This window comes from Colias eurytheme, chromosome 23 (assembly GCF_061535395.1).
Source record: "Colias eurytheme isolate Ceu_HAF_F1 chromosome 23, ilColEury1 Martin Lab GWU primary, whole genome shotgun sequence".
NCBI classification, from domain to species: Eukaryota; Metazoa; Arthropoda; class Insecta; order Lepidoptera; family Pieridae; genus Colias; species Colias eurytheme.
Window position 1 is genome coordinate 7033045 of NC_143002.1, and position 24382 is coordinate 7057426.

Genomic DNA, 24382 nt, shown 5'->3' on the forward strand with positions numbered 1-24382 from the left:
AAATGTTAAAAGCATGAGATATAAATTTCGTTGCAGATACTCAAGGGATACATTGATTAACGATCGGGATCGGCCAATCAGCTTTGATCATTCCCTGTATTGAGTTGAGACAGTGACGTATCTGTAGGTACATTATGAGAACTTGTATTAAATGCGGGTATTATTATTTTTAGTATTGAATTGAATCTTGAATGTCAGGCTGTGTATTTGAAGGACGTTTTATGTTAAAACCATATTGCGTTATATTCCAGATGCTTAAAAAAATATTATCATTAATTTATAGATAACTATGAGAAAATATAAAACATATATTTTACTTTTCAATATCAATCGGTCCTCCACTAACATTAGTATGTCTAATGAATCTTTAATAGTGAAGTGTATTCAAATAAAAATTACCTAAACCTAACGTATCGTTTCATTGAAACACTCACAACAAATATACATATTATCTATATCCACCCTTTACCACACTACATAGTATAAAACAAAGTCGCTTTCTCTGTCCCTGTGTCCCTGTGTATGCTTAAATCTTTAAAACTACGCAACGGATTTTGATACTGTTTTTTTAAATAGATAAAGTGATTCAAGGGGAACGTTTTAGTATATAATTTATTATGTTTTAGACAAAGCGGGCGAAGCCGCGGGCGGAAAGCTAGTTTAATATATAAAAAAAATAGCAACCCTTCAAATCCGGCCCTGTATTCTATCCACAATCCCAGCGCACCTCTATTAACCCGGGACCTCAACCAAAATCGCGTTCATTGAATTTGCCAATTACCCAGCCGTTATTACGTTCTATGTATTGATTTAATGGGCCACATTGTTAATTCAATATCGGGGTGAAACTGTATTATGTATGTAGGAATAATTAAGTAATTAAATAATTAAACAGATTGGTTAGGGGTAAGATTATTAAATATGATTTTAAATAGGTTGCTTTTATCTTAATCCTAAATGTTGTTGTGCTCTGTGTTTAAAACGTCTTACGTATATCGATTTTTATCAAAAAAAGACCTCATCTTTGACGTAATCCTGTATTTTTTTGTAGTATATGTTTTGCTTACTATTATTTTGTTAATATTGCAATGTTATTGAATAACATTCGTCCATATAAAGTTTCGCACATATACAGTTCATAGGTTTAGGTCCGAAAAACAAAACTTCTATCCAAATTTTCGCATTTATAATAGTAGATGGGTTTTAAACTAGTAGGTTGGTAGCTATGTCTAGTCTTATCTATTCTAATATTATAAAGCTGAAGAGTTTGTTTGAACGCGCTAACCTCAGGAACTACTAGTCCGATTTGAAAAATTCAGTCTTAGATAGCCCATTAATCGAGGAAGGCTATTATAGGCTATACATCATCACGCTTAGACCAACAGAAGCGGAGCCACGCGGGTGAAACCGCGGGGCGCAGCTAGTCTATGATATGAAGGTTAACACTAACCGCATCAAGGAAGCTGTTGTACTTGTGGTAGTGGGGTCGGTTCTTCTCGCAGAACTGTCGGAACAGCAGCTTGCCGATCGGCTGCTGGTCCACTATGTAGTCGTAGTTTATATCTGAAACAGAATTACACATAACATTAAATCTCTACTTCTATGCTAATATTATAAAGCTGAAGAGTTTGTTTGTTTCACAGGATGACAGGAATCACGGGCCCGATTTGAAAAATTATTTCACTGATAGATTATTTACCGAAGATTGAAGAAGGCTATAATATTATCATGCTAACAACAATAGGAGCGCAGCGGAGCAATGCGAGAAAACCAGCACACCGCACAGCTACTAAAAATTAATAATAATAATAATATAGGATTCATTCAGATAAATTATAATTAGCAAGTCCTAGACATATATATGAGGGATAGGAATTAGGAAGTTTGTGTCCTGCAGTGGGAACATTTATGGGCTGATGATGATGATGATACACAATGAAAAAATATTTCCACCGTTCGTATGGTTACAGTTAGGTATTATTTAAATTCGAGTAATATATTTTGTGTATGAATATAGTTTTATAATGAAAATGAAACTAATGAAAACATCGCAAATATTTCCCGCATTAGACAACAGTAACTAAGCATAGTTTATTGAATCAAAAAACTAAAAGAACATTCAATTATTTCTATTGTAATATATTTCACAGCTCAACCATCTCCGTACCTTTTATTTAACTTGTCACATTATTATGTGCATAAATTCAGTACAGATTATGCAAATAAATCGTCAACTTGTTCAACCGTAATATTAGAAGCGTGTAATTTTCGTTACAGTATTATAATACAACTTTATCCTGTACTAGCTGTTTCCCGCGATTTTACCCGCATTGCTCCGCTCCTGTTGGTCTTAGGCACTCTTAGCTAACACCGAAAGAATTTATCAAATCGGACCAGTAGTTCCCGAGATTAGCGCGTTCAAACAAACAAACTCTTCAGCTTTATAATATTAGTATAGATTATCCTGTATAAGTTTGATAATATTTTTATATATTGGAAGATAACAAAATCTCTAAACATTTGGACTTCAAATACAAGTAGTAGTATGCAATATAAATAAGAGAAAAAAAAAAATCATTCGCACAGATTATTATAAATGTCTTAAGATAAAATATATTTCTGGCGTAAAGAGAAATCAGCAGTAATGCCATTTTTATATATTTTGTTGGAAACCTTTTACTTTTACTTAATAATAGAATAGCTTTCAACTTGCGTTAGCTTAACACTGGATATAGCGTCTACAGGAATATTCAATTATCGGCAAGTATTTCGGCTATTAACTCCCGCCTGGACTGCTGATAACAAATATCCCGATCCAAATTAAACCTTATGCTAAAGAAAATAAAGCTCAAAATTGACCTCTTTGCTCTCCTCATTCAATGCTCCATTGAGTCATAAACAAGTCATTAGGTAACATTTATCAAAGTGCATTTGATTCTGCTATAAAGGACCAATACGCTGGCCCAGTTCGATAAGTGTGTTGATCGATTATGAATCTTAAAGTATAGCAGTTAAGAACTGTTTTACATTGATGACATCTGCCGAATTGAGGTCTGAACCGTTAACCCGATATCAATTGGCAAATCGCCGTTTGTTGACAATCTGTGACTCTTGCTCACGAATACGTCCGCAAATATTTAAGATTTAGGTTCTAGATAATCCTTTTTAACAAGGATAATCAAAATATTTTAGTAAGTTCCAGCTACAAGAACTTAGCTTTAAGTTCACCTTTTCTCTAATAAGTAAGGGGGGTGTTTCCAACAATACCAAACTTATGGAGGTATGTACCTACTTATTATTTACGTTACCTACCTACCTTAAATACATACCATACCCATTTCTATTCAAACTATTTACGTAAAACATAACAACGCTAAACGCAAACTTTCGAATCTAATATTCACGTAGAATTTAATATTTAAAAATCTTAGTTTTAATCTACCCTCACCTCAAACTCATTTTCAGGAAAACTTTCTCAAAACTACTTGAAGAAACTCGAGTGGAATTTTTTTCGATAAAAACTCGTTAAACATCTGCAGTAAGTATGAAAAGTTACAAAAACAATTTTTTTTTTTCAACTTTCCCCATTTTAATATCAACCAGCTTTATTTTTCGTTAGAAAACTAAAAGTGAATACAAAAAAGTCGTTATTTAATCTTTATTCAAATTAAAAGCTCAAAGTAACAAATTTTTATGCTAACCTTGTAAAATTTCTAAGAGCTAAGGGCCGCAATACAGAAAAAAATTAACGATTGAATAAAATTAATGGGAGACTAATTGCTTTAAACTATAATTGTTTCATTTTCTCTACAATATTTTCAGTATAATCAAAAGTACTTCATACTTTAACTTAACATGAATAATTATTTATTAATATAACGTAATCACAATAATTAAAATATGGATAATCCCGAACATAAAACACATATCCCGTCGTAGATACAACTATAAAATTCCATGGGTTTTTATCAATTTTATCGTTAAACACTGGGGATTTTATATATAAATAACTTTACGTGGGTGTGAGATAAACATACATTAAACATACAAGTTCTATATGCATTTAATGTTAATAATTACATACAAACCCCAATTTTAAACTGATAATAAGCTGTAATCTTAACTGGCGGTCCCGCCTAACATAAAATAAAACCCAGGAACAATGTATCTGCTGTAAAACTTGTCATAATATATATAAGTTTTGAGATAGGTACAGTATATATGTCGCAGGCAAATTGTATAATCTCGCCGTTTACAAATGCCGAGCATTTTGAAAAATGCTGAGGATTTACTTTTTCCAAAATTCTACAAAAAAGACGGTCGCGAGCGTATACTTCACCAGTATATTTCGGACCATCGACTCAGCATCACAGACTGAGCGTCTACATTAAGTGATTAAAATCTAATTGCCGGCAATTGCCCGCCGGCCTGAGGTCAATTGTATAGCCTTTATGTTCAGTCACATAAAAGAATGTCTATTTAATTACTTTACGGCATTTGTATGTAATTTCGTAAATATTTGATTGCGGACGATTATAATTCAACGCAACGATCAAGCGAATGACCCGAGTTCTAATGATGATGATGAATTTTGTTATACAATACCTACAAAAATACAAAAATCTTTATTGTTACTTAAACATTCCGAAGATTATTATCTTCGCAATGCACTCTCCACACTAGGATTCCCTGTGTTGTGGAGAATAGTCTCTTCCAGCTTACATCTATTCAATATCAATCACGTGCGAACTCTAAAGAATATTATAAATGTTTTACACATACAAAATTGCAATTAATGGTTTCGTGACTTTGTCGTAAACAGTTATTGAGATGCGAACTCATAAATACGAAGCAATACAATGTTAAAATTATAAGCGAGACAATTTATAAACAAAATAGCTAATACTTCAGAACATTTAATAAAAGGAGCTTTGTAAACATCACACACAATCCCTCAATCTATACTTATAGTAAAAGACTGTAGAATGTTTGTTGGTTTGAACGCGCTAATCTCAGGAACGGGTCTTCAAAAATTATTTTATTGTTAGATGGTCCATTTATCGAAGAAGGCTATATTATATCATCACACTACGACCAATAGGAGCGAGGCAACGCGGGTAAAGCTGCGAGGCACAGGTAGTGATAGTAATGTAACAAAACATTTGAACTATTAAATAAAATTCCAGGCATTAAAAACGAAAAACGCCTCCGAGCAGTACATCTATACATCACCAACAATTAAGGGCTCCAAAGGTCCCGAACCTTCGAAGTACTCCCCTTATCTATGTAATGCGATACCGATGTTTAACGCGCTGTTAATGGGATCTTTACGACATGTACAAGGGCACTTTATGGGCCACTAAACTGCGATACGGACACCGTAAACAGACCTCTGTTGCGCGACACGATCCCCGGAATTCGTCAGTGTGTTTTACGGGGAACGTCTGCATGTTTCTAATCCTACTAGATCATTGCTATACATTTACGAATAGCTTGTATGTCTTGTCTTGTTCCTTATACAGTGTCCTCTTGTTGGCTCCTAACATCTGTTATGAACGTCTATGGTCGGCGCAATGTCTTTGCACCAGGTAGGGCGTCCGCTCGTTTGTCTTTCAGTAAGATAAAAGTGCTATGATAGGGACTCGTAAGAATTCCAGGATCGAGCAAGTTATGGCATCTATATAAATAAATAATAAATAATAAATAAATATTATAGGACATTATTACACAAATCGACCTAGTCCCACAGTAAGCTCAATTAAGGCTTGTGTTGTGGGTACTAGGCGACGATAAATATAATATTTAATAAATACATATATAGATAATAACACCCAGACCCAAGAACAAATAATTGAGTTCATCACACAAATATTTGCCCTGACCGGGGATCGAACCCGGGACCGTCGGCTCAGTAGGCAGTTACTTTACCACTGCGCCAACCGCGTCGTCAGTCGTCATATGGTGCATCTATACATCTATATGGATCGAGCAAGTTATGGCATCTCTATGCCTTAAGATAACACGATAAAGAGTTTTGTGTAGACAACGTAATACAACACCAGTTTTAATTTATGTAAATGTTAAACAATGTACTTCTCAACACAAAAATTAGAAAGTGCTGTCAAAACAAATAATAATATTACCAGATTATGTTTATGAGAGTAGATTATTGGAGGGAAATGAAACAAACTTGAATATTGAACTAAAAACTGTCACCCACGCTACACACCACTTATATCCCCATTACAAATATTCTCATCTCGATCATAAACAAGAATTAATGGACTAAGGTCACAACCATTACACCGTAATAGATGTACATCATATTTCAAATGAATACATTTAAATTACATCGATTTACGTCTTGTTCCTGTAACGAATAATCTCCATCGGCTTTATCAAAGATAGACTTAAAAATAACGTTGATAAATTCCTCTGTAAGGGGGAGTTGGGTGATGTAAAAATAATCAGAAGGGATCGTTGATCCCTCGCGATAAATCATCTCATCCCGCCCATAAACAGATCATCATAAATAAATTAACATGGATTTCCTTTTGATTTAGTTTGTCCCTCATCCATTATTTATATTGGGGACATTTTTAACGATGATGATAGGTAGGTATACAAAGGGAACGACTAACAAATTCTAACTGTGTGAAATTCGACTGGAGTAGCGCAGTTTTTAATGGCGTATATATTGTGCCAGGGTCTGGTCAGTTCGTATCACTTTTGTCAAAAATCTAAATTGTTTGAAAAGCACTGATATTTTATATATTTAGAACTTCATTTTACTGTGTAGTCCTTAACTTTTATAGGTTACCGACAACCGTGTCCCTACAGTGGAAACAAACTAATCACATTTATAAATAAAACAACTATAGAAGAGTGCAATAACAATGTGAAAATACCTACGTTTGATCTTTATATTGTAGAACACAGATTGCTGGCGCCATAGAGCCACAACATAAATGTCAGTAACAATGTCCTACATGCTTTAGCATTCTGCCAACTGTTGTAAACCTCAACTCTCAAGTGCTATGTTTGTACACGAGTTTGTCTCGTTTATTTTATCAAAAAATGTATCCTACTTTCGCAACAAACGAAACATTAAAAACATTAACTTATTTATTTTCCTCGTCTTTTCTTGGTTGCCTGGTAGAGATCGCTGCCAGCGATAAGGCCGCCTACTGTACATTGTTATATTATATTTTTAAGTTTGTAAAATGTATTCTATAAGGTGTACAATAAAGTATTTTTCATTCATTCATTAAAATGTACAAGAGTACAAAAAAGAAAATGTATTTGGTCCTCTTATCACAGTTTACTGAGTTTAGGATTATGATAACGGAGCATCTAATCAATTTAAATTTGCTTAGGGATAGAGAAAAATGAAAATTACCTTTGTAGATTATCTTGTGTCTCTTAGACTTGCGCCCCTCTTAAAACCGAAATGGTAGTAATCTCGAAAATAGATGTAGTCTCTAATATAGATAAAAATATAATTTATAGTAAGTATTGACTTAAGTCTATACTTACTATTTATTGTTCCAACAGATTCGAAGATCGAGATCAAGCAAAAGACAAATCCTTACCTACATAGTACATACTCTTAAAACATCACATTAAATCGAAACGTTCACAAAAGAATTTTAATGTTATTATTACAGTAATTACGTATTGTTACTTTATTGCCCAACGACACTCGAAAACAAAAAGGAAAACGGTTAAATTCCACCGTTTAATTGGTCGTTAACAATAATTATGACCAGATTATCAAGAAATGAGTACGATTCGGTATGGCTTATTAGTATGGTATATTAAAATTACTTCACTGGTATCTTGCTCTGACTTTGTCTGTATTGAACAATTGTAATTGTAAATCAGCTTATATGCTAGAAGTTTTCAGATAAATCTGTATTGCATGGAGCAATGAACACCAATCAAACTTCAAAACTGCGCGATATTGGCAGAAGTTTTTATATGATTCGGGCATAAAATTTAGACAGAAAATGAACTTTATAATAATGATGAAACTAGACCAAATTGTAGGTCTAGTTTCACTAGATATTATCATTGCTAAATTTCCATTGTTCTTGCATTAGTTACACATGTAATTTTTCAGGTCACCGGATCCATAGTGTATGCAAATATAGCGAATACAGATAAGAGAATTTGCATTCATTAACCACATTATTCATGCTCATGTCAAACGGCACAACACAATGAATTAAGTTATTACAATATGGAGCAGCCATGTCTCTGTGGACTCCTTTGCGCTCTCACCTAATTAATTGTCGCTCGCCATTATTGGCTACAGTATGTGTTTTTATTTAAAAAGGAATATGTAGTGATGTTGATCCTATTAATATTATAATCGCGAACGTTTGTAAGAATATACGGATGTCTTTCTCGCAAAAGCATGCTTATCGGTTCCGTATGAAAGTTGGCACAGAGATAGATAATAGTTTGGATAAGCACATAGGCTTTTATCTCACCTTTTATCCGGGTAATACGTGAGTGAAGGCGCGGGATCAAGCTAGTTATTAATCCAATATCAGAATTGTTAGAATATTTTTCACATTCCCATAATTCTGCAAATGAAAAACACCCAGAGAAGTAATCAACCTCCAAATAAAGGTATACAATCGACATGATAAGAATGCAAACCAAAAATAGATGCACACCAAAAATACCACCCACTGCAACTAGATGCAATTGGAAACATACGCCCACACTCGCCAAATCCTAATATCGATCAACCGACAGACGTTTGAAAGGAAGCTATCAGATTGTATGAACCCGTACTCGTAACGTGGCCGTGACGTCAATGCTCTATTATCGGCTCGAGCCCTTCGGCAGGTGTTGATAACGGCCTAATACATCAGCCGGCGCGTTCTACTCGAATGCTTGTGTATCCTGTGAGAGCTGTGAACCAACTGGTGTCCAAGATTCTTGGTAATTTGAACACTATAGGGATACTAAAGCTTTTCTTTTCACTACTTCTTTGCTAGGCTTTGGAAAATTGGCATTTTCTTAAGTGCTTTAAATTATAAGTTAAACGAGTCCTTAATATTTTGATCATGTAATTTTTACGTTTAAGTGCATTGCAGGCAATGGTTTGAAATCAATAAGTGCTTTAATATTACTACTATTATATTTTATAGTTGGTCTTAACAACCAAGGAAGATGACAACGTATTGATTTCTTTCTACAAATCTTCAATCTTACATAAGAAGAGGAAGCGAAAAATCAAAATAACTAACAAAATCAGATTCCAAATCCATTATCACCACCATCTATATCATTCTTCCATTTTCCGCCTTTGATCCCATAATTTGGACAATACAATTTGGTCCCGAGATACTGATTAAGTTATTTCGGCCATAACAAGGCATATGAATAAGGAGCCATTACGCAATGAGGCTAATGTCATTGTCGTTGAGTGCGGCCCACTTGTGATCTGATTTGTCTTAATATATGCTCACCCAGACCGAACTTTGACCCCTAACTCATTTGTAGAGTGTTCGTAGTTTCATGGGACAGATAAGATTCAATATTCTTCTAAAATATTTTATAGAAAGTCACTGCTTAGAAAGCAGAGTACAGCAGCTAGCTGTTTTTCTTTATACATTTCGATATTGTGGAAAATTTATGCTGATATTTTTTTCGCCGATAGACTTTTATAAGTGCTATATTTTTTCTAATACCAATATTGTTGACAAAAATATAACAAGGCTAGGGTTCAATATAAGCCTACTATTCATTTATTCTTCTAAAGGCAAAATCACGCATTCATGTGACGGCAAAGATGTGAGAAATAGATCGTAAAATTAAATTAGACCGAATCATGTTCTGAGTTCTGACTCAAACAGAATTAAGTTTTAATTTTTCAAGGAATGGTTTTAAATGAAGCTTTATACAACCTCTATGTCCCTGTAGGTACCAAATAAATTTGCGATATTCTTTCATTACATAAACGTAATCGTAATAAATATAATAATTATTTATCACAATTATACGCTTTTGGCTTCATATCAACATAACGTACAATTTATTAAGCCCTTGTCGCTCTTCTGGCTAAGACAGGACATCATCGTAGTATTTATTGTAAAACATATATTATTTGAGATTAACGTAAAGACGATTAACTCAATAAATCACTGTTTGAAGAAAAAAAATCGAAAGGAAGTCGTGAATCATGTGAGCTTTATGCTGTTAATTTTGTGCGTTTTCTATCTTGCTTATAGCCAAACTATCCAGTTATCCTGACTTCACCCAGATAAAAAAGAACCCGAGAAGTATGTAGCTCTTTCAGAGTGAAAGTAGTTTTTAAGTTACCTCTTATCAGTCAAAATATTATAAACTTTTGTCTTTATAGTTTAGATGGGACGTAGATATTTCATACATTTGTGCATTCAGTACGTATTTATTTGCCAAGTTTTAACGATATTACCATCGCCTATTCGGCTACGCTCGCGTTCCTAACTGCCTCTTTATTGCTATATAAAGTTTTATTAATATTTGTCGCGAACCGTTTCGACTTCAAACCGTTCGTGTTTATTGCAGCTTACAATTTACCAAGTTTGTGACTACGCTACGCTACGACACGTTGTTTTGATGATCGTTTGGATATTAGGGCGCATACCGACGTGCATTTGAATTTAATATAATATTCAGTTTTAATATTTATCAGCATAAGCGAAGTATTTGACAAAAATTGTTTTGTAAATTCAAACCATCAAACATAATGAATACTTCTGAGTAGTGACATTATGAGTTCTACGAAAGTCTTTCAACATTCATCATCTATTCAAACCTTATATTATTATAGCCGTCAAGTGTCCGATCAAATAAAAGGAAATTACGAATTCTAGGAAAATTTCTAAATCTATGTTACCAAAACTACGCCAAACACAGTCATAAAAAATTGTAATAAATTTCCCACCAATCGCTCTATAGCTGCCAATCCATACTTTTCCAACTACCCTCAAAAACAGATTCAAATTCGAAACCAATAACGCGTACAGCCGTCAAGTTTCAGATGAAAATAAAAGGGGATTTCAATAGAAGCAACTCCAATCGCTGCAAATAGCGTTTCATTTCAGCCACTTTGATTGGAATGGAAACGTTTTTCCGTTACGAGGGTTTAAATAGTTTTGTATGACCCCTCATACACACAGTACGTGAGCATTCTAATTGGTTAGTTCGTTTTGATTGTAATAGAGAAATTTACTATGCAATCTATACTAATATTACAAAGCTGAAGAGCTTGTTTGTTTGAATGCGCTAATCTCAGGAACTACTGGTCCGATTTGAAAAATTCTTTCGTTGTTAGATAGACCATTCATCGAGGAAGGCTATATACGTTATATATTATCATCACGCTAAGGCCTAAGACCAACAGGAGCAGAGCCACGCGGGTGAAACCGCGGAGCGCAACTAGTCTTTTTAGATAATTCGAGGAAGCGGGATATTTTCAACAATACAAAAGAAACTGCTAATATCCGCATCCTTAGCATAATAGTTAGAACTGAAAGTATTGTTATTCCCGATATAAATTATAGTATGTTTAATGTGTGATAATGAAAGTGTCCACATACGTCTTCCCAGAGGAATACAAATCAAATCAAAGCAAGAGTGAATATCTATTTAGGCAGTTATACCCATTCATATTTTTTTTTAATCTTTATTTAACGAGCTTAATCACAATATGAATATGTCACTCAGATACACACATACCTCTAACTATTTTACACGCTAATACATAAATTCAGTAATTGAATAATTATATCTAGCTACAAATTTAAGGATACTGATCCGAGGCGAACCTTATTTTATATAATTTGATGATAAGTTTTATTTCTTTCGCATGGGGGTTAGATAAAAATATAATGTTAATGTCAGCAAACTTTTTTAATATGTTGCTACACTCGGATAATCGGTAGTTTGCATCACTATACGCGCTATTTCATGTCAAAATGCGATATTTATGCAGTTCTCCCAAGCCTATGCGCTTCATTATCAATTTAAATTGTTCTGTGTGAAATGCCCAACATTACACCTAAACTCGCGCTTTGCAAATACGATCCTACAGATATTTTGCTCCCGTCCGATTAGGGCCCTTCTGGCCTCCTCCACTCAAGCGACAGCTCAAGTCGAGGTTCGTGGTCCCCGTCAAGGGGGGACGCCCTTGTGCATGTCGCTACCAGGGTGAACCTTCAGTTCACCCCCGCGTCCGCGTGAAAATGTAGAAGCCCTTCTGGCTAACATTGAGAGACACCACACAAAAAAAAAAAGATATTTAGCCATATATCCTAAGTTAACCAGTACGAATTAACTTGCGATATATGCGATATATTAGTTTTTCTTTAAAATATTACTACCCAAAATAAGTAAAATTAGTTTTTCCTACTAATTACATTCCATTATTATATTTATTTTGGAGAGGTGCCTAATAATATTACATTGAAAATAATGTCATCGGCTCTGCCCCCCTAGACAAGTGGCTTTCTATTAGCGTAAAGTTCAATAGAATAGATTATGAATGTATGAGATTGACGTAATCAATCGTCGTCGTCGTCGTAATCAAACGTCAATCTCATACATTCATAATCTATTCTATTGAACTTTACGCTAATAGAAAGCCACTTGTCTAGGGGGGCAGGTCTCAAGTTAGTTAGTTGTAGGTACTAACGTGTGCTCAATAAAAATAACTTCACACCGTTCTATTGCGATAGCGTGACAGAAACATTTCATATTGGGTCAACAATTACCGCGTTTTTAATTGAATTAATGTAACAAATGCCTCCTTTATTGTGGCCACACCTTTGTTCTGGTAATCATATAATACTGATGTAGGTTGTCTTATGTCTATGGGGATCGATTAGAAATATGTTTATTGTACATTTTAATGTTTTTAAATATAATTATTATGTTGGTATCTATGGCACTTGTATTATATATGTCGCACAATTAAAAAAGGAGTGTGGTATCTATGGCACTTGTATTATATATGTCGCACAATTAAAAAAGGAGTGTGTGTGCCGAGCACACGTGTTAGAAGTGAAACTTCATTGGCAAGATTCAAAGATACCAAAATCATCGCTTTACTCGATGACGTGACGGTATTCAAACGCTCAACGCGCCTAAAGAAGTTTCACTTGAAAAAGTAAACGATAAAGTCAAATACATACACAAAAACAACGATATACGGTTATTGATTAAAATGTAGTGTTCGATATTAAATATTGTAGTTTACGTAGGTATGTTTACAAACAAATGATTTGATTCTACACGCTTTGGTTTTCAAATTTCACGCCTCAACCGCTGAACGGATATAAACGAAATTTGATATACAAATAGATTGAACCCTATAAAGGGACGGAAGCTTGTTTTGTCGCGTAAAACAAAACACGAAGGGTGTGAAATAAGGGACATTCGTATGAAGGACGTGTGTCGCGTGATAAGGAGAATTACTTACACGCAAGTAGCTGTCATTGTAAGACAGCGCGGCGTTTCCACCAGAGAGCAAGACACATAATACACAAATCAAGAAGTGTAGGACAACATTTGCAAATGATTTTCACTATAGGAGTGTAGCATTCGTACATTTCGTACTATTACTTATACTTTTCGTAATTATAGTTGTAAGTTTTTAGGAAAATAAATGATTTATTTATTGCATTGATTTTTAAAACACCCGCGGAACATATTTGTACATCGCGCGATTGTTTGAACGCATGTGAGCACGGGATCTAGTTTTCATTTATAATCTACGATTGACGATTTACAAGTTATAAATGAAAACTAATTGAACGAAATTGTGGGGATGAATTAGCATGTTTACAATAACAAAAATCTTATCACTATTAATATGCACGATGTAGTACAATTATTATTCACGATGTAAATAACATCGGCGTTTATAAATAGCTTGTAAACAACCATAAAAGTTTGGTCATACAAAATCAATGTAACGTAAACATTGCTAAAAATACACGCATGCATTGATAACACATTTAGCTATTTGTGGTCGTTAAGATATAATTACGTTCGCGTATCGAAGCCGGAAACTCATCAACGTTATCGGAATGAAAGAATATTTCGGAATTCTAGTACCTTAGTCATTGGCTTATCTATAAGGTGGGTGTATTTTTAATTGACTTTCGAGGTTCCTTATTCGTATTTTTTTTTATTAAGGCCTTATTTTCTTATGTATTATTAGAACTTTAATTATAACTCGAATAAAATAAAATAGAACGAAGTCATCGAACTTCGCGCGTAGTTATTTATTTCATTATTTAAATAAATACATGAACGCTTATTCAGGGCAAGGTTGTGACAAAAACATACATACCTACACTTATAATATGTATACATACACTTATATTATTTTATTGTTACATTCATGTCACATCAACACAATATCCCCAATATTTTCTAGCTGTGCCCCGCGGTTTCATCCGCATTGCTTCGCTCCTATTTGTCTTAGTGAGATGATATTATATAGCCTACCTCGATAATTGGCCTATCTAACACTGAAATATTTTTGAAATCGGACTCGTTATACCTGAGATAATCATGCTCAACCAAACAGCCAAACTCTTGCAGCTTTATAACATTATTTAAAACTAGTTTCCTACCTAGATGGCCCAAGGAAATGTCCAAGGGAATAAGATGTTTCACCGCTGTAAAAAGTGGCTTATTCCATTCGCATTTATACTATTAACTATCGCTAATCAAAATACATATCTATAATATAACAAATCCGATTAGTTATCAGCTCGTTATCTCACAAAGCATCTGTTACGAAGAATAGAAAGCGCTTACATAACGCGAGCGGATAAAATCAATCGACACTTGACATCGACAAATTGTTTGAAAGTGTTTTTTTGGTCATATGACTGTGTATATACGACTTATGTTTGTTAGTTAGGCAATAGGCATATTGTGTTATGATGTAAAATTAGCTATACGCTAATCTATAGGTACTAATATTATAAAGCTTAGGAGTTTGTTTGAACGCGCTAATCTCAGGAACTATAACTGGTCCGATTTGAAAAATAATTTCGGTGTTAGATAGTCCATTTATTGAAGAAGGCTATACGGCTTTATATCATCACGCGAAGACCAATAGAAGCGGAGTCGTACAACAGGTATTTGTCACCAATCTATTTCATCTTAAACGCAAACTAATGTAATAATGTGTTAAGATTGTGCCCTGGAAATGCTCTTATGATTACTATCAATCTGTATTTCCCATAGTCAATGCTCTGACGGACTTGATGACATAATATGATGACAATACTTCCAAAAATATTTGCATATACTATTTATTTATTTCCAACGTAGCCTTCGCAATACTAGTCCGGGATACATCGTCCATTTTTGCAAGTGATTACTATCAAGCTAATTTTTCGTGAGTAGCTTTATTTTGATGAGATGCCCAATAATTTCATGTACGAAACTCTCGATTGTGGTAGCTACCAGAGGAAACAAGGATAAAATATTTTGATTTGATGGTTCTCAAATATTAATTACCAACTGAATGTTTTTTTTTGTTCAATCTCAAGATAATTATCTAAATTATTCGAAAAAATATTTGTCCTACAAAATCTATGGTTTGATCAAAGAGTCCCCCTTTCCAATGTGTATCGATAACGAAGTCATCATAAATGATTACTAACCAGCTGATTTTTTTATTTTCACTTATTTAATACTTGTATAATTCAACAGACATATTGTCCTACAAATTGCGTAATAAATATTTGAGAACCGTCAAATCAAAAATTTTTATCCTTGTTACCTCTGTAAGCTACCACAATCGAGAGTTTCGTACATGAAATTATTGGGCATCTCATCAAAATAAAGCTACTCACGAAAAATTAGCTTGATAGTAATCACTTGCAAAAATGGGCGATGTATCCCGGACTATACACATTATTCTCTTGATGACATAGCGATAAGTTCGTATCGACATTACATAAAGAATACTTTCTATTATACGAACTAAGATAGCGATAACGTTACTTTGAATATTGAATACTTTGTAAAAGAATATCTTATCGTGTTTTATGGTGAGTCAGAAGACAGCAAAGTAAACCCAATTGTTTCAGGACTACTGAATATTAGCTGCAGCCGTTCCGACTGTATGTTAGTAATAGTATAAACTAAGGAAGATTTTTCATCAGTACCAAAAGCAGCCGCTTTTTATTCTTTTTCTATTATTTTTTGTTATTAAATTATATTTCCACGTCCGTTGGTACTTAAATAAAACGCCCTGTATTCATTTATTCAATAAAATTAATCTCCTTTTTATACGTATGCTATGTTCACAAATAACTAAAATTTATATCCACCTAACATCAAATATGAATCGAAAATAACCATTTTGCATTCACATATAAAATATTCAACGTATATGGATAAAATGCTTGCATACACACACGTCTATTGATTGAAAAGATATTCTTCCATACAATTTCTTATTTCAGCCACATTCAGACTTCAATCTAATTTCAAGAACCGGAAGTATGGATAGACCTTATTTCCTGGTTTCCGGACGACTTTTACAAGCAAATCCTATATCTATCTATTAAAATAACAGCAAAGTTGAAAGTATATGAAACTTTTTTATTGTTCGATAATATTTTTTTTTGGCTCGTTAAGGCAATAAATTTACACATTAATACACATTTCACTAAAAAATAAATGTGTTATTCGAATAAATGAATAGGATTATTCCTTGATTTTCCAAACAAATAAAACTTTTTTTTTTTTTATTTATTGTCGACCTAGGATGTTAAAAAGTCTTCAAGTATGCCGGAACCCGTATGACGATACATGTTGAACACAATCAAACAAACAGTTACATTTCCTCATCGTTCACATAATGTCGTCACGACTTTTTGCAATATATACGATAAAACTTACTTACTTCTAGACAATACAAATCTATATCGGGACTTGAGAACTTAGCGTCGCAATTTAACTTACATTAGCTTTACTCTGGCATAACAAATTCTGTATTTCAGGCATAACTAGATATTGTAATCAAATGATTTAGTATAAGTAATGTGGGCAACTGAGTATCTAATTTTCTTTTTTAACAAAGTGGTATTGTACAGAAATATGTTGTGAAATATTTTTATCTATCACTTTTATGATGTTTTTAAAAGATACATTGTTACTGAATGATTCGACGATAAGAAGTATCATTTCAATTCATGAAACCCTGATATTATGATTAACCTCTTGTCATTATTAAGTAAAAAATAAATTATATAATCTACGGCAATAAAAATAACTCGAAGCACGCCATATCCCGCCGCGCGTACGACATAACATCGTCACGACAATATGCAAACCGCATACAACACTTAAAATCGATGCCTCTCGATTCTTCTCATTCGTTATCAATAAAAAATCATCGATATTCTCATGATGCACGTCAGTTGGCGCGCGGAAGGAATGACAATAAATGACGTGCAGTTGCGTCGCCTTGACGAATCAATTTGATGAATATATGAATTTCAATATGAAATTAAAGGTCGTGTCGATCAGAGGACGATGTTGTGAACGGTCTGTTTGTTTTTAGAGAAAGGTACAGTCAGCAAAACATAAATTGTTAAAATTTTTAACCGACTTCAAAAAAATAAAGGTTTTCTATTCGACCGGTTTTTTTCTAAATGTTATTCATATATATTGAAAAAGTGGAAACTCATGAACTATTAAATATAATTACTTTAGTTTTGTTTCATTCTAAATTACCAGTTCACTTAGAACCGACAAGATATTATTGAGTTCAATCCCGAGTTTGCCAAGAAACTAGTAAATGTATGAACATCTATCTCACCTATAACATTTAAATAAAAAAAGTAAATAAAAGTAATAACATTATCCAAAACACGATAAAAACACATCCACCAATCACCACACCCCATTACGTCGCTCAACCAGTGACAAACGACATTTGACAGCGCTCACGACCATTCGCTAGATCATAACAACTTACTAGATGTCGAAACAATAAAACGTTACAGTCCAACTTGTCATATCAGTTCCGGGATTCAAAGGGGAGGGGGGAACAAGAGAGGGGAGGGTAAGGAGGGGGGGTCATCTGTTTCACCCCGGACTTGGCGGCGCCGCTGCTAATGCCTCGTGGCGTTTGTCCAGCGCCAACGACGACGGGCAGAAATTTATAGGACAATAGTTTTAAAGCTGCTAAGCTTTGAGAATTGTGCAAAATTGATATTTATATGTTTAGGTCATCTGCACATCACCACTGCACATTACCACTGCTGCAATCTGTGATGAAAAACATCAACATTGACGACATGGTTGATGCTATATCTAACCTTTCAAAGACGGTCAGGATGGTTTATGCGAATAAATATTGTCCTTGAAATATAGAACAAAATAAAATACTGACAGGCAAACAAATAAACTTCTATGGAGAATGTAATTGGAAAAATGGGAAATAATACCCATACAGTAACTAGCGTACACTAATAACTATAATATGTTCGGCCATGTATTTTTTTGTTTCAACAGAACATTAGGAAAATAAAAAGCAAGAAGCAGTACACTATTAACCGGATAAGCTATTATTATATGTTGTGGAATAAGATCACGCATCTAACATTTCCACTTAAATATATAGGGACTGGCCAATTCGGCCACTCAGTCCTACCACACATATCAAATTTCTTTTGTCCCTTAACGGCTTTGGCTCTGTCCCTTATGTACTATTTGATTAAGGAAATATTCAGTGTGTTTTTATATGACATAGTTTTGGAAGGCCGGATATGTTTCGCGCCTTATTTCGCGCATTCTAATAAATGGATCCTTGATCATGATAAATAGCGATTTCGAATGTTGTGCTTTCTGTCTTTTATTCTTATTTCCCACGTTGCTAAAGCTTTTGTATATGAAGATGAAACATAATATTTTCATACAATATAGGCCAATCTAGGAATATCACAAATCACAATAGATGTCAATGTCTCAAGTCGCGATTGAACAATTTCATACAGTTCCGATCAGCTGTTTTTGTATGAAAGAGTAACCGGATCCATCCATATTCCATGCATACAAACTTTCACGTTTAATATTAGTATAGATAGTAGGATAGGATGTTAAGCAGTATTTGATAATTTCATGTTGAGTATCCCTAAATAATCACTTAAACCACGATGATGTAAGCATTACGAAAGCTTACAAGTGGCATACAAATGATTATTGAATTGACAAATGTTAAATATCAAAGCTTAAGGAAAGCTAAGGTTAGTTGCGTGACTGGTCCTATTAAACATGAGCATTGCATTAAAGATGTACGCAATATACAGGACTTGTAAATGTTTAATTTTAATAATGAAGAATAAGATAATATTGGTCATTTCAAGTCCTAAAGACAAGAAACGTGACAAACATACTCATAATTTTATTTCTGTAAATACATACATTATCATTCAGATGTATGTATTCGCAAAAAATGCGAACAAGGACATGAACACTCAGGCAGTAGAAAAACTCAATGCTCAGCGTACAATATTTTTCAGCGAGACACTTATGAAAATATGCGCAATAAAGTCTACTGGAAAAACCGCTTATTGTGTTCTCTTTTCTCGATGAAAACAGTGAAATTATGGAAACATTGTAAATTGCACTAAGCCTTTCATTATTATATAAGTTTATTGAGTTTGAAGATATACGCTATAGCGTACCTTGCTGGTTTTTCTTAGAATCGACTAACCAAGCTCTTTCCAAGAGATCCTCTAAAATTCCTCGTTGAATAATAGTATTACATTTTAGCATTTGGTATTTGAACAGGAACTATAAAAGTCCTTTTCTTTCTGTTCTCACATTACATTATTCCCTGAGGGTATTATGCGAATACATATAAACATCAAGGGACAGTGAACCATTTCCCGACACATCTATTTATAGTCCCCCCATTAAGTAATAACTGTGTCTAGTTATTAACTCTGGGACAGTGTTTTCCTGTTTTGTACTGACTTTAAAATGTTTTTATAACAAAAGCGAATATTTAAAAGAAAACAATAACATATTCCTAAAAAGTAGGACCAGTCGCTGATGGCCATATCTCCAATGACGAATTCTAAATCAGCTTGTGTGACGTACTTACATTTTCCCCAAAAATTTTATCCTTAGGGAAAACACGCAGAACTAGTTATAAAATAAACTAATTGAAATACCGAAAATTTTAATCCTCCCAATTTTTTTTTTCTCTGTTTTCGATATTTCTTTAATTACTTAATAGAACCTCGTGCAACCAACACGCCCGCGAACAACACTAAGGTTTTTATCAGTCGCTCACAGACGTGACAGCATCCAAGAAAAACTACCAGCTCATACATAGCATTAAGCAGTCAACGTTAAATTACTGCGACAATTCATCATGCGGACGGGTTTCCACATTTGGCGCCCGGCAGGCTAATGTATACGCATTGAATTTTTTTAGTCGCCGCCAAAAGAGGCTGGCGAAAAGTTGCCCTGTCAAACTGTCAAGAAATTGAACACTCAACTGCTGTCTATGACGATGCAGTGCCGAAATATGGAGTTCTGTACCTAGACATAGTAACATTTTATCATATTTCAATACGTGTTCTTTATTTCGAAATTAAGGCTATATTTTGCATACAGAGAGAGGAGCATGTGTTAAAGCTGAGTATATTTATCTTGTTCTCATTTATTTGGGCATGTATATTTAATTCTATTAAGTTGTTCACTGTATTTATATGCTTCTGCGCCAATATTTGGTACTTTAGCGAAACAAATTTCAGCACTTTTCATCTGCATTGAAACGGTTACATCATGGAATTCGGACTGGACCATTTGCTTGATTGGTGCTTGAATATGACTGATGATAAAAAATGTTACGTAACCTGAATCATTATTCTTTTATTATTATTTTGAAAAAAAAAATACAAGTCCAAAAATTTTACCGCTTACATGGTACCTACATATTTTAAGATCTCCTCGAGCGGAAATCAAAGCCTTCACCTTAATAACCTATAAATACCAAATTCTGAAACCATCTACCGTCCAGTATTATCAGTTTCAACCAGACATACAACTTACCTAGCTCAATCTTACCACTATGATGTATTGACACAACACGGCACTTCACAAAGACCATGTTAAAGGCCTGTTCTAACTACAGCGGTATCCGCTACCGCCGTGGGTAGCGGTATCCCGATGGGCACGCAATTAAATCTCTTACGTAGTATATTATAGGGACTCTAATCGCGTACCGATCGGCTGTTCGCTACCGAAATCGGATCGGCTGATACCGCTGTAGTTTGTATAGACCTTAAAGCAAAACCAAGCCAGGCCATTACAAGATAAATAAGTCATAAATTACACCTACTAATGTATTGATTAATGAAAATTTAAACGGCTGCCCGATTAATGTAACTCCGTGCGACATACGTTATATCGTGTATTGAATGTTTAAACATATTTTTCACACTATCCGCCTTTATTAGTAGGTTATTACGAAATATGGTGCTTGCGACACCGCCGTATGCACCTTGGACGATTTAGTATTAAACTGGCTTTATCGTTTATCGTTACTTTTAATATGAATTGTATCCGGAATAATGGACACGAGGCAATCCAGGACCAGATGTATAGACGTGTTAAAGATTATAAAGTTTAAAATAACAAACCTTTAAAATCAATCTCCTAAAACATTTTCTACTAATGGCTTACAATATTATAATAACCCTGTTTTAAATAGCTAATAAAAACAATTTACAACACAAACACCCATTTATTGCTCTTAGCCATTTTAATTCAAACAAACAACTACCCTCCCTTAATACAAAATAAAACACATTTTACCTCGAATATCGTTCTCATAAACAAAGTAATTTATTAAGGGTGCACTCACACACATCAGTCACCGTCACGGCACGTCACCGGACAGGATTAAAAAAAAATATGTATCAATAGTTCTAGTATGACTCTGTTCCCACACGACAGTCGCCGGCACGAAATCTATCAGTGACGTCACCGGTCAGGCACGTCAAATAATCTTTCCATACATGTATCATACTTTTATCCCCACTCACCCGGTGCCGTCACGTCTCAGTTCAGTCAGCGTCGTGCTACCGTCAATTGCTACATGTTCTCTAGCGTGACACACGTCTAATCACTGACTAACCTGATGTATGTGTTCAATGATTCAGTCAAACCGGCGACGTGACTGACGGACAACATGACGGTGACTGGTGTTTGTGGATACGTACACGAACCGTCACCGATCAGTCATCGGTGACTTGACGGTGACTGATGTGTGTGAGTGCACCCTAAGTCCCATTTCGTCCCGTTAAATCTCGACCCATTGAGAGAAGAGCTTTCAAAACAAAATCAATATTGGGTAATTCAATTGTTACTCTGAAGTTGTTTTAAAAGTTTACGCAACAAGTGATGTATAAAACTTGTAAAGTGTGAAAGAAACAACATCACTCCTACTAACCTAACTTCAGTTTTTCTGAATGAAGTAGTGGCTGCAGGAATCATTTATTTGTTTAAAAAATTGCATAGTGCATACCTACGTGATGAGAATTTAATGCAATTTTCTGCCCGATAACTTTTGCAGTTGAAGAGTAATATAGAAAAGAAGAAGGATTACAGTAATGCATTAAATGAATTTTAATTTGAAAATCCCCTGATACTGACTATGTGGTACTTATCTATTCTTGCTTATCATTATTTTTTCAATGTACTGAAATGTTTCGCTAAGCTGCAACTCTGTCCTCCGTCCTATGACTACACGATTTCTCCTCTAAAAGTCTATGAATTATGATAGAAACAGTTCAAGTGAAAGAACAAGAATCAACAAACATTCAGCATTCACCAACGAATCCGCTACGTAATCTAAATGTCAAACAGTACGCCGCAGCCATCAACACAACTTACAAACGCTTTTCCTACCGCTAATGTAAACGGGAAAGTTTGCGCGGATAGACGTATGTTTGTTTGTGTTACACGCAAAAGGGGCTTATCGGATTTAGATGCAAAGGGAAAGTTGGCGCGGATGTGGACGCACAAAATAAACGGCTAATTGGATCTGGATGTAAATTGGAATAGAGATAGATTTAAGCCTAGAAAAGCAAATGCTGTGTGTGTGGCTTTTTACAGGGTACCCGAATTAAGTCGCATGGTGAAGATAATTAAATATAGATGATAGAAGTCATACCTTTCAATGGTCTTTTTACCAACATTTTAAAGCACATTTTATAACAACACAAAATCATTTTCATAGGTACTATTCCGCTTTGCAAATGAACTAATTGAGTTTTGGACTCATAAATAAAACTTGTTCAACCAATGTTTGAAATACTTCACGACAACTGTTGATTACTGTCACAACTCTTAATGCAATCCATTTATTAACGGACCGGAGTAAAACTCGTAACTAACAAGTTTTAATAGTTTAATTAAACACCTTTTCCACAGGGCTGCAATAAGACCACCACCATGCAGCGTTCCTCCACTTAGCAGAAATTCTTCAGTGACACATATTACCAACTAGCTGTGCTCCGTGGTTTTACCCCCAGTGCTCCGCTGCTGTTAGTCTTAGCGTGATGCTATATAGCTTGTACCTAATAGCCTTCATCGATAAATGGGCCATCTAACACCCAAAACATTTTTCAAATCGGACAAGTGTCAAGCAGTTCCCGAGATTAGCGCATTTAAACAAACAAACTCTTCATTTTTATAATATTAGTATAGATTTGGTATTGACAAGTCGCTCGTCCCAGTATAACCCGGATTTTTTTTTGCTAATGTTACAAGGTAAGAATGTAGATTTTTTATTATTTAAAGAATTTCTAATGTTAGTCGAGCAATTTTTGAGTCAAAGCGTAAAAAAATTATATTCGACAGCTACTTAAAAGAAAATTTTCAGCTTGTTGAACTGCACATATGTGCTGCATCCAACATCCGCGATGGCACGAATAAATATTATTCCACGCTCGTAAACAAACGTCGCTTGTATCAATACAAACATGAAAATTTACGCTTCATCATTTCGTTGATCATTTTTAAGCATTTTATGTAATTTTTAGATTATTATTCGATACTTTCACCAGGATTATTTTCTATTTTAGGTTAAGGATATTAAAATTTGTAAGCCGCTACGCCAACGCAAAATATAACCCTCGACTTCAAAATTCTTAATCCCATAAATCAAATTATAATTCCCATTTAAAACTCGACAAATGTTCCAGTTATAACAACGAGAACTTTCTTGAACTTGAGCTGCCCCTTTAACTAAACCAAGACTGCATAATCCAAACATTTCGCAAATCCCGCTTCCAATTCAAAGGGCCCATACATCATCCAATTTGTA

At 34.4% G+C, this 24382-nt stretch overlaps 1 protein-coding gene across 1 annotated transcript in view; it reads right to left on the reverse strand.

Annotated features, from left to right (window-relative positions):
- Nucleotides 1-24382, reverse strand: part of Gprk2 (G protein-coupled receptor kinase 2) — a 66181-nt gene that overhangs the window by 18702 nt on the left and 23097 nt on the right. Inside the window, exon 3 of the mRNA XM_090115467.1 lies at nucleotides 1451-1563. Within this exon, the coding sequence (XP_089971593.1) occupies nucleotides 1451-1563 (113 nt within the window). The remainder of the gene's footprint in view (nucleotides 1-1450; nucleotides 1564-24382) is intronic.